Raw genomic sequence first — 13,090 nt, 5'->3', positions numbered from 1 at the left:
TCGAGTGCTTGACAAAGAAATCTCGTGCTGTCCTCGGAGAATCCGTGGAAAGCCCTTTGTCGTACTTCAAGGCTCGAGAGCGAAAGGACAAGATTCGTAGGAGCCTCGAAAATCCAAATTGTTTGCCAATTCCATGTACCTAACTACTTCTTTCCGTGGTACTCTGATTGCTGGTACTCCCTTTATGTCCCTTACGTCCATTTAATTCATTAATTCTATTCGGATATTTTTCTAACAAGGAATCGTTTGTTTCACACGCGTTGCAATGTTTAAGATATCAATCTCTTATTCAATTCAACAATTTATCATCGAGTCTAAGATTTTTATCGGGAAAATCACTAATTTATATTTCAACGTTTGAAAGTTTTTTTTTTTTCTTTTTTTTTTCTTTTTTTCTTCTTTTTTTTTCTTAACAGATTGGATAATCTGATTTGTTCGTCAAACACGTAACGAGATTCGAGATTAGGTAAGTCTTCTATGCTTAACGGAAGAAGTTCAGGAAACGAAGTAGGTATCTGGTTCGAATAGGAGGTAACACGACTGGCATCATTACGAAAAGGAGACTCAGAGTCGGCTCGTTTCTCTGATTTCCTTCGCTCGCACTTCCTCGTCTTCTCGCGGTAGATACGACACAGTAATTTCATTACCATTCAACTATCTTAGCTAGCAACCATTAAGCTCGAGACAGGAAGATTCTCTTTCATTGCATTCAACGATACCGGAAAACTTTGTTGCTATTTTATTTAAGTTGGATGAAACGGTAGATAGTTATGTGGATACAAACGAAATTCTGATCCAATACGTCTGGAGAATATCTATCTTTCTATGGATGTTCGATCAAAATAACGAAAAAATGTTTCGGTGTATTTTCAATTTGGTTTTTCTCATGAAATATACGACGTTAAATAAAACGATCGCTTATCAATCGAATTCGACAAATAATTACCTACACTGTTTCCAAATGTATTCGATCTACGTTTGATTATACATAAAAAAAAAAAAAAAAAAAAAAAAAATTGCTCGGGTAAGCAAAAATAAGCTTTTCGAGTAAATATTAAACATTGAATCGTGATAGAAACACTGTGATATTTTTACGTTAAAGTGTATTTAACGATTCTGTCGTTTCGAAAGTACCGTCGGATATCATGATTTTGTAAGAGACATTTGTTTTGTACTTTTGCTTATAATGGCGTTAATCGATCGACCACCGTGTATTTGCTTTTGTATCAACATTGTTAAAAGAAATATTGTATTTATTCAAAATCCATCTATATATTTCGTACTAAATATATATATATATATATATATATATATATATATGTGTGTGTGTGTGCGTGTGTGTGTGTGTATATATATATATATATAGAAAGAGAAAGAAAGAGAATAAACGGAAAACCTTCACGTCAGGTTCTAATAAAACGATACGTGCGGATGGATTAAAATTTTTTTCGCTCGATTGAATCCTTAATCGTATTCGCGAGATCAATAGATAAAGCGATTGCATTCCAACGTTATTAACGTTTATATACTATCTTCACGGATATTATTCAAAGTTTACGGAATTTTGTATGCATTAAAATCATCTCCTTTTATCTAAATAAGTGTTAGAGAAAATATTCAATCTAAATATAAAAATCACAGAACATAAATATCTCCAGTGATATATTTCATAATTCAGGCATATTTCGTATACGAACGTTAAGTTAATTCAATTGAGAATATCGTTCGATATTCGTATTATGATATAAAATCGGTATTATCCAAAATTCGAATGTTTATGTATTAATTAAAAAAAAAATAAATAAATAGAAGAAAATAATAATAATAATAATAATAATAATAATAATAATAATAATAATAATAATAATGATAAAAGACAGAAATTCGTTTCTATCACTAGGAAGAAAGTTTGAAACGAAGAAACGCGCATTTGTCATCGCGGATAACATTTCATTTATTTTCGATCGTCAGCACGTGCGAGTTCGCGCTTCTCAACGATTACGTTAGAATTCTTCGTTTGTGACGGAGATGAAAGGGGCTAATGATCTAAGAGCCCCGTAGTGAATGATAATTAATGTTTCTCATAACGGCTGGACGATTAACCATTCGCAAACGAAAGCGACATTGGAATGCTCTTACGTGGATGGAGAAGCTCGGCGGCTAACACCAAAGTTTATCTCGATTATCAAGAGAATGAGAGGGAGTGAAAGAGATAGAGAAGTGAAAAGAAGATTCCATTCCGATGTGAGCTTTCAATTCTTAATCCCCTGGACTCTCGCAAGAGTAATGAAATCTTATCAACGTTATTATTGCTTTCATCTCGTGAAAATAATATTTCTTAACACTTCGGACTCTATGAAACGCGTCATGTTATTTAGTTCAAGGTCCCTTTAATGAATCTTACGATTAAAATACTGAAAAAAATTTTTATCAATGCGTATTTTAAAAGAATATTCGACGATTGAGAAATTATAATTGAACTATTACTTACGATTAGAGAAAGATCACGTTCTTATTATGAAGAGAGAAACGATGTTAAATAATTCGAATTGAATGTTGTCATCGAACGAATTTTCTTTTTTTCTTTTCCTTCTTCTTTTTCTTTTTTTCTTCTTCTTTTTTCTTCTATCATTGATACACCACATGCTAAACCGTTGAAAATTGACTTAGAAACGTAATCAGGCTTGAAAAAATTGGGAAAATTTACCGTCGACGCGGCCGATGTTTATTATTTGTCGCTTGGTAGGCGTATTTATTTTTTGGTGCACTTTGAAATTTGCTTTTGGCGGAAGGCACGGTTTCGATGGTGCTAATATTTACCCCATTTCGCGGACGATAATCCCCTGAATTATGTTCTTTGAAGCCGCGCTGTTTGTATGTACGAGCGTAAAAGAGAGAAAGAGAGAAAGAGAGAGAGAGAGAGAGAGAGAGAGAGAGAGAGAGAGAGAGATAGCGTTGAAGAGCGTGGAACTGTATAAAAGTCAATCGTGTTTTCGTCGTGTACACCTAGCGGCCGATGCTCGTGCAACACGAAATTCGAGAGAAATAGTTTTAATCTCTCGTTTCGGGCTTCGGAGTACAATACGTGAGCGAGCGTACGAACGCATCGTATTCGGTTTTCCCGTTCCCATTCCGTCGGCTTCTCCTCGCTCGTTCGAACGAACTATTTCTAAATGCATTTTAACAATTTCGAATACGGTCTCTATTTTCCGAAAGCACTCGTCGTTGATAGCGGACCGATTCTCGCGACGTATAGCAACCAACTATTGTGCGTTTTTGAAACTTCGATAAACGTAGGAAAGAATAGATAGATACATAAGTGAACGTGTTATTTTGATTTAAATACTCTATTATTGTTTATCAATGTATTTTTAAAATTGACTAACAAGGATTAGGATATATCTGTTGTATTCTACGTCTATATCCCTCATTGAAGCTTGTAAAATATCTTATAATTCATATTTGATAATTTAAATCGTTCTTAAGGAATAATATCAACGATTACGAAAGTCTTGATAATAGAATTTAACATTGTATATTGTTGAAGTAATCTTGAATTGATAGATATATCGATCATCTAATATCTATTCCAACTTTATCTAAATAAAACATCTGATTTTTCTAAATAAATACATCAGGTTTTATATTTATTAGAAAATATATTGTATGGTTTTTCAAGCGTCAGAAAAGAGATCCTTAAAGTCTGTACAATTGAGTGTCAGTCATTCAACAGTGTATCAAACTTTCGACATGTTATCTAGAATGAAAATAAAACGATAAAGAGAGAAAATAAATTTCAACGTGTAGTTAGCCGAAAACATGATATGTATTCACGAACGAAATAGAGAAAAAAGTGTATGATGATGACGTTTTGACTGATTTCAGCACTGTGTTAGCGTGGCCGGAGGTGGCGGCGGTGGTGGTGGAGGAGACGGGGGTGGTGGTGGAGGAGGTGGTCGGCTGAGTCTGCAGCTTCGTCCTTGCAGCGGTAGTACCGGCGGAAGCGCCGGTAGCGGTAGCGGCGGCGGCAGCGGCGGAGGCGGAGGCGGCAGCGGCGGCGGCGGCGGAGGAGGAGGAGGAGGAGGAGGAGGAGGAGGAGAAGGCGGAGGAATCGGCGGCGGCGGAATCGGTGGTGGAGGAGGAGGCGGTGGGGGAGAAGGTGGTGGTGGTGGAGGAGGTGGAGGAGGAGGAGGAGGAGGAGGAGGCGATAGCCCTTCGGATTATCCACCGAGTGTAGCGGCTGCGAGGAGCAGGGAAGCGGCGGCGGCGGCGCTGCACGCGGCAAGGACCCTGTTGGGCGCGGGGGTGGCTAACCCTTGCTCGTCCACCCCCGAGCCGCCCTTCTGGAAGATGCCGCACAAAGGTCGGTCAAATTACCATTCCAAAGATTAATGCTCTACCTTTCTCTCTTTCTTTTTCTTTCTCTTTCTCCCTCTCTCTCCCTCTCTCTCTCTCTCTCTCTCTCTCTCGGATCTCATCTTTCTTACTATCTTTTCTTCCTAAGACTTTTTCCACTTCTTCTTTACTTCTTTCCTATACGTTTAAATATTGTTTCTTTTCTTCTTACTTTCTTCTATCGTTCATCAAGAATATTTCCATTTGCATTTTTTCTATAACATTTAACTGATAGGTATCTATATCACATATGAAATATACTTTCTCGTTTAGTTATCTACTTCTCGCGTATTACTATTTTTAATTACTATTCAAAAATCTATCTGCAGATTGTTATTTTTGATACTATTGTTTTGTTCTATGTCTTAGAATATGTTTTGCTATCTTTTTGTATCATTATGTTAATGCAGAATTTGTAGTATCATTATATTACTCTGGTACTATCTTATATGGCTATACGTAAATAAAATATTTCTATGTTTATCTACTTAGGTAATAAGAAAAGAATAATTTTCATTATTTTTACATTTACGAACACTATCGATCACTTCTTATATATCGTTTTAAACTTTTTCTTTTATTTATCTTCCCTATGCATCCTAAGTAATAATAAAAACAAATCAGATAGGAAACGAAATAAGATGGATGAAAAATATAAGTACGATTAATATCTAGTTATGGTCTTAGCTTAACCCTTGGGCGCACACGATTTTAAAGAAAATAAAAATCCAAGTTGTACAGAATTTTAAATATAATAGTAATTATACAATTTTTAATATTTTATATAAAATAAAATATTAACCTGTATGACTATGAATAACTTTAACTTTTCGGGATGGATTGAAATATATCTTATCATGCATAAAAAGCTAAGCAAAGGGTGGGATTTTTTTTAATCCACCTAACCTCAAAGAGTTAATCATAATTTCATATTTTATCGCGCCGATATTTCTTATTAAATTATTTATTAAACAATAATTATCGTTATGTCTAAGATGAATCGCTAGTCTAAGATGAATGAAAAAAAAAACGAATATAAAATATGAACGTAAAAAACATAAAAAATTCTGAATGACATTATTATCAGTGATATAGTCATCTTTAATGATTAATCTTCATCTTAATTAATCATCGACCAATGACTAATGATTTTTGTGTTTTCGATACTTTACTGCGGTTGTTTTCGTTATCGAAATGCTCAGATGCACAAGACTCGATGTTTCATGAGACAAATACTTAACGCGTATTAGCACTTTACCCATTTTGCTAATGGATTCTTATTAGGATGAGTCTAGGTACATACGTTCTTCTTGCCTCTCACGCTGTCGTCGATCGTTAACGTCAATTTCAACAAGGCGCGTGGAATATGGTCCTAGAGGATTTCGATCTAGTTACGCTTGAGCGACGACGCATCATCTTCCTAGACGGATTTCGAGAGTCCAACCAAAAGTGGTTACAAGGACTGCTCTCTCTCTCTCTCTTTCTCTCTCTCTCTTTCTCTCTTTCTCTTTCTCTTTCTCTCTTTCTCTTTCTCTCTCTCTCTCTTTCTCTCTTTTTCTCTCTCTCTCTTTTCGAGTGCTTCTACGTGGATAAAAATCAGACTGCAAATATTTTTCGCACGAAGAAAGTTTCGACTTTGGTTTATTTCATGATTGACATAAAATTTATAAATATCTAATTCGTAAAAATTCTCTCCTTTCAGTTTTATTTCCTCGATCTATTGATTTATACCATTATTTTTCTTCGAAGAAATATATAATTATTGCTAAGAATTAGGAAATTAAAGAAATGAATTCTGTATTATGAAGTATACTGAAGAATGGCGATTTTTCAAGTATCAATTTTAAAAAAAGTTAAGAGGGTTCGAAAGGGTTGACCGTATAGGGTCGAACAGATCGAGCGTGTAAAATGAGACGTATTTAGTAGGACATGATTTCCTTCGCGATCCTTCGACTCGAAGTCATGACCTTTGCGTAAAGATACATTGAAAGGGTTGAAGAGAGAGTATAGGACAGAGAGAGAGAGAGAGAGAGAGAAAGAAAGAGAAAGGGAAGTAAATACGTCTACGCTTATGGGCTTAGGTGGGGCTGGCGGTTATCCCCGGGGTTAGTCCGTAACCCGACACGCCTTTCCTTGGCTTCTGTCGGACCAACAGCCCCTTCGAGCTAGTAGTTCGACGTTGAAGGGTGGCGCCTTTCACCTAAAAGCCGTCGCGTACGAATTCAACTTACTACGCCATACACGCCATAGACTCTACTTTACGTTAGGAGTATCTGCCTCTTTTATGTCTTTTATAACACCGATTTATACCTACAAATTAGATATTGAAAAGATCTTTTAGACCTTGTTATACGTGACAAATGATTTGACGTTTTCTTACTTGATGTCTCAGTTAAAAAACATTCAAAACGTCAAGGATATCGAACAACTATAATTTTCATGACATGATTCTAGGTATTATGGATATTTGGAGAATGAACTGTCTATTAAAAATAACTAGTTTTTTAATACTGGAAGTAGAAAAAAAGTTTTTTGTAATGTTCATTAATTTTTAATTGTATCGATTTCATAGTAACAAAGAAGTCTTGGTTTCATTAACAACATGACTCTTCGTTTTGTTAGCTGTACTCCTTTAATCCGCACGATAATAACGCTCAGAAAGAAACTCATTGACAAAGGGTAGTGTTCGTTCTAGCAAAGACCTGTTTCGATTTACCCTTTGGCACATAAACCACCACGAGGCAGCATTCTATAATACTTTCTGTAGCGAGCTGCGGCTTTACGCACGCTCCGGCGCACCAAAACACTTTGGTATCGCGTTACACGCCTCGAGATCATAATACGAGTTATAGAGGAGTAAAGTGTGCTTTCCCCCTTCTCGATCGTGAACCATTCGAACACCGTGTATTGCTTCGGGGCGGACAATGTCTGCTTGGCACGAGCGAGCGAACGAACGCCGGGCAAAAGCGACCCTCCGAGCAAAACCGTCCATCCACCCAACTATCCATCCTACATCCATCCATCTATCCATCCAACCAGTCAGCCATTCATCCAACAGACCATCCAGCTACCGGCACGATGCCGTCTCTCTCTTTCCCCATAATACTCCCGTAGGCTATTCGAATCAAACGGTCGATTCACGAGAGTACTTTATTTTCTACGTCGCTACAAGATTTGTTAATGATTATGGTTGTCTCGTAACGCCGTCACTTCGTCTCTCACAAATCCATCGAAATTATTCTTTGTTGCGAATGGATACGTTTCTAGAATCGTTCATTTAAGATAAGAACGATGATGTTTCTTTTTTTTTTTTTTCAAGAATTTTCTTCATTACTTTTATTAAATATATTGTCGTATCGTATGTCGTATCAAATCGAAACGAGAAGGTTTTAAGAGATTTACTATTCGAACAAAGTCTCGAATTAATAATGATATGAAAAACGAAGTAGGATTAAAAAAGATATTTCGTGAAAGGTAATCAAAATTATCATTGTAACGATCAAGTTATTTTATCGTTACAATGATAATTAATTTAATTTGTCAAGTAATTATCGTTTATCTACTCAACCAACAATTTCTTCACTTTTATGAAAGTATATTGTTCGGTTAGATAATTTTCTTGGATTTTTATTTCGCCGTAAACGATGTCGTTCGACTTTAAGGTCATGCTACTATATTTGCTTCTTTTCCCTTTGGCTGAGTCCCTGACGTCTATTATCTTTACGCTTTTGTACCTTTTGTCCTGTTACGAGGACGACGACGAACGTACTCGTATCTCCGGACGTGAACCGGTCTCTCTCTGTCTCTTTCTTTTTTCTCTTTTTCTCTTTTTTTGGCTCTTCCTCACATTCTGTATAGAAAGAAAAAAGAAAGAGTTGCGGTCAGCCGAATTCATGGCGGGCCCGTCACACCGAGACACTCCGGTTTATTGTCAAGCTGGGCGGGGGTGTGAGGGAGGATGAGGGCTGGGAAAGGTGGCGAAATGCCACTACTCATATTTCTGCTTGAGTACAAATTCTTACGGTTTGCTCTGTGGTCGTGTATTTGTTAACCTCAAGTTTTATACCTTTTAATTGCTCTCGAGCTCGATTTACACCAAGGAAGAATTACATATTGTCTTACGAATCGAAAAACAACAACTCTATATTTTTATATCCATCGTTTGATACTTTACATGTAATATATCCTTTAACGAATAGTTCTCTTCGAAATTCGTTTACAAATCGTGAAATAATTTTAAAAACTAATGACACATTTTCTTAACTTTGTTTTCTTAGCTCATATTAAATAATTCCCATAATTGTTTACGATAAAATCGAGAAAATAATTATCTTTCTTTCTTCTATACTTAGTTTTAATATTTCCTAATACGTGTGAATTTTATCGAACTCGAAAGAAGAAAGGAAAAAAAAAAAAAAAGAAAAAGGAAAAGAGAAAAAGGAAAAAAGAAAAAGTGGACGTAAGAAGGGACAGACATGTTCCATAAACTTTGCAATTTATGTGCGAAAAAGGGGGACAAAGTTCCAAGACTCGCGCGATAATGAGTTGTACGACGACATTGGTGTGTAGTAGCTGTTCTCGCTAATTCAAACGCTACCTCCTAACATCGTATGTAATGAATTCAACTCTCGAAAACTAAAGAGAGAGAGAGAGAGAGAGAGAGAGAGAAGGTATCTCACTCTTACCACGATTCAACTCATTAGAGAATGTAAGCCCTCAGCAACATATTTGATGTCACCCCTGTCGTGAGATCTGTAGAAAGAGACCGAGAGATGACAAGAAAGAGAAAGAGAGAGAGAGAGAGAGAGAGGGGGGGGGAGATAGAAACCGAGCTGAAACCGAGCTGAAACGAAATTCACGAGTTTATCTTGAAACACTTTGGAAGTGAGATACATTTTCAACCCTTCTCCTCAGCAAAATGAGAGATGCACGCGATGACGTGATAATAATACTCGGAGATATTTCAACGATGTGTAAATAAGTACGATTTTTTTAGCACCGTCAATGAGCGACATTATGCAACGATCAAAGTCTCCCTTTTCTCACCGATTTTCCATGAAAGGTGAGAAATCGACGATATAATTGATGACATTATTTAATCTTTCCACTTGATAAGATAGAGACTCGAGGTTATCTACATGCTCGTAACTATTTGATCGCGTGTTGTTAATAGCGTGACGATATAAATCGTTTCGTGTAATTACGTTTTCGATAACGAGGCGTCATTTTCTTGATAGTTTTGCTATGTTTTTTTAAATTTGACACACTTTTATACGACCTTGTTTGATATTTCTTTTCATAAAAAAATAAAAAAGGAGACTGAGAGAGAGAGAAAGAGAGAGAGATATATATAAATAACGATAATCCACAAATTTGAATATATTTGAATAAATTTGTTAACACTTTCAAAATGATTGCTTCAAACTTTCTCGATATCATGAGTATTCTGATAGAAACTCGTAACAAGTAATGTGACTCACCATGGATATCAAAGTCAACCTTCTTCGTCCTTTAAATTCTTCGCTTTCCGAAAGAGAAAATCGAAAGGTTTGAGTTCCTCTTTCTCAGCGAAGAGACTTTCTCTTTTGATCTTTCTTTTTGCACGTGAAAGGAACGAAAAGAGGATGAAAGAAAGGAAGAAAAAAGAAAAAGAAGGAAGGGTGTCCGAAGGACAGAGAAGTTGCTCGAGCCGTTTAACGAGGAACGGAGACGATTCTTGGCTCTCGTAGGGAAAGTAGGCGGTAGCTGGCTAAAGTGGTGGTAGTGTGGAGAAAGGAAGGAAGGAAGGAAGGATGAGTAGAATGAGTAGGAGGAGATGGAGGAGAGAGTAGTGGAGGTGGTAGTGGAAGGGTGCCGCGACGTCGTGCGCCAGTAGGAAGGGATTTAATCTGTGCTCCGTTTCACGCTTAGCCAAGTGGAACCTTTTTGCCTCACTTTGCGGCATGACTCGCTTTTGCGCTGGTCGTCGCGTAGATTAACGCGAAATTATATATAAAGAATGTGTGCGGAGTTAGCGTGTGTGTGCGCGCGCACATCGTGTTCGCGAATCGCCGGTGTTGCTTGGACGATTCACCCTGCCAACATACGAGAGTGAGAGAGAAAGAGAGAAAAAGAGAGAGAGAGAGAGACAGAGAGACAGGGAGAGAGAGAGAGAGAGAGAGAGACAGAGAGACAGGGAGAGAGAGAGAGAGAGAGAGAGAGAGAGAGAGCAGGAGAGGAAGGATGTTGTAAGAGGGAGAAGGTAGTATGCACTTTGTGCGTTCACCTCATGTGCAACTTCCTATATACACGCGTATATACGTATGTATGTACGTATGTATGTGTAGGTGCAAATCCACGGGAAGTCTTCCTTTGTAATGAATTAAAGCGCTAACGGAGAACACTAGGGTCGTGGCATACCTCAAAGGGCGGTTCAGTTTTCTCGCCTCGAAGCGGGATTGGGCGAGAAGATGTTGTACACAATGCTAACTGCCGGTCACGTATCTTCTGATATTCGATTGGTTCTAAGAGATATTCGAAGGGGCCATTATTCGATGTTTATTGTTCTTCGCTTCAATTAATGATTTTTATCTTTATGTCGACTTATAACAAATAAAGATACATTACAAACTGATGATCTTATAAAATAAAAAATGAAATAAATTTCATATCGAATATGAAATAGAAAATGTCAAGTAAATATCTACTAATTATCTCTATAAATTGTAAAATCGTTGATTAATCGATAGATAGCCCGATCAACAAGATTATCAAGGATAAAGTTGTTCGATAAATAAGTAAATAAGATCGCTGGCATAAATCTAGGACGCGGTATCCCTTTGGAGCGTCGTTTATTATACAAATAACGTTAGATACGCCCCAAGCAAGATATTATTATCTTCGGCAAATTGATCGTCACTTATTTTCATCGTCGGTCGCCCTTCCATCTCGTATCTTAGGTGCGCCATTAAAAAGAACGACACGAAGAGGGGCGAAAGTAAAAAGCTCGGAGGGGGCTCGAACTTTGTCGGTTTACATCGTGTGAAACTTCGTATAGTATACGTATAGATACAGGAGCTGGCGTTACGGATTCTCTCGGACGCCCTTTGTAGCGAATTAAAACTGTAGCGGGGCGAGAAACATCCCCTGTCATATGCCTTCTTCAAAGGGTGACTTAGTTTTTTCATCTCGTATGCGGTTGGACGACAAGCATGATCGTTCCACTTACTTCAAACTTTATTGTATCAAACTCTTTTTATTACGTTAAATTCTCCTATTATTTCTACGAACTATCGTCTACTTACTAAATTTATTTAAAAAAGTTTCTACGTTAACGATTAATATTTGAAATATTTATCAAAAGAAAATTCGATCCACTCAACGTCACGTTTTATTTATTTATTCTTATTTTTTATTTTATCTATGACGATTAGATATATTCTCAATTATTTAAGATAATGTTTTCTTGTTAAAATTTTTCGTTTTGTAACTGGAAATAATTTTATCTAGAAAAAAACGTGCGTCTATAGTCTTTCAATTGGTTCAAAGAATGACGTTATTTTTTCTTTTTATTTGTCTAACTGATAAAATGAAATACATTGTATATTTACGCTTAATAGAAAAGAAAATCGGGCTAGTAACTATCTGAATATGTGAGTCCCTCATTTTTTTTCCAACAAAAAAAGAAATAAAAGTTGGAACATTTAATTTTTTTTTTTAATTAAAGCTTTTTGGTCGGTGTTGGTACCTCACGTCGTTAACCGTGCTACCGTTAGTGAAAGAGTAAGAGAAAAAGAAAGAGAGAAAGAGAAAGAGAAAGAGAGAGAGAGAGAAAGAGAGAGAGAGAGAGAGAGAAAGAGAGAGAGAGAATGAGAGAAAGAGGGAGAGAGAGAGAGAGAGAGAGAGAGAAAAGAGGTATAGGGAAAGAAAGAGAAAAAGAGAATTATAATTTGATGTATCTCGTTGCATAAATTAAAGGAAACGCGAATGGTAAGATCGTGGAACGTTGGACAGATCTACATACTCGCTTATTAAACTGGGCACCCGTATGAATATTCATTGATTCTTTACGTGGAAAAGAACTCTCCAAGTCTTGGCTGTCATTTTAATTGCTTCGAGAGAAGAAGAAAGATGGTTTTATTTTGTCTTCTTTTTCTTCTTCTTCTTCTTCTTTTCTCTCCTTTTCACCTCCTTCATTTTATTCTTCACAAAGGTTTTATAGTCCGTTTTTCCTCATAGTTTCCCAGTTCAAGTAAGTTTTGGTTAATAAAATCGAGAATATGAATATTCTTTTTTTTTTTCTTTAATCGTTCTAAACAGATAAAATTGAACAAATTTTAATTCTATAATAGAATACAGTATTTATGTAATTCAGTCATATTTCCATTTAAGTATATTCGAGAATTTAAATTGATCGATGGATTTATCTCGTAGACAATTGAATTCATAGAAACTTTTTTATTACAGTACGTGAATTTGTTGAAATTTATTTCGCTGATTTCGAGGTGGATATCGATAGATTTATTCATTTTATTTTATTTTATTTTATTTTATTTTATTTTATTTGTTTGTTTTTTCTTTCTTTTTTTTATTTACGACGTTTGATATAAACTTTGCAATTCTATTCATCAAGAATAAGCATTTCTAACGAATGCTATGGATTATTTCCGCATATATATATATATATATATATATATATATATATATATATATATTG

The 13,090-nt window shown here is 36.1% G+C and overlaps 1 protein-coding gene across 4 annotated transcripts in view; it reads left to right on the top strand.

The window, feature by feature from the left end:
• Positions 1–4,206: 4,206 nt before the first annotated feature.
• LOC124951678 (paired box protein Pax-6-like) overlaps positions 4,207–13,090 on the top strand; it is a 32,283-nt gene continuing 23,399 nt past the window's right edge. For 3 of the 4 annotated variants that reach the window (XM_047500448.1, XM_047500449.1, XM_047500447.1), the window contains exons 1-2: positions 4,207–4,363; positions 9,392–9,457. In XM_047500448.1, coding sequence (XP_047356404.1) covers positions 4,351–4,363; positions 9,392–9,457 — 79 coding nt within the window. In that variant the 5' untranslated portion in view covers positions 4,207–4,350. The remainder of the gene's footprint in view (positions 4,364–9,391; positions 9,458–13,090) is intronic. The other variant, XM_047500450.1, reaches the window with a different exon arrangement.

This window comes from Vespa velutina, chromosome 9 (genome assembly GCF_912470025.1).
Source record: "Vespa velutina chromosome 9, iVesVel2.1, whole genome shotgun sequence".
Taxonomy (NCBI): Eukaryota; Metazoa; Arthropoda; class Insecta; order Hymenoptera; family Vespidae; genus Vespa; species Vespa velutina.
This window is presented reverse-complemented; position numbering and strand designations above follow the sequence as displayed.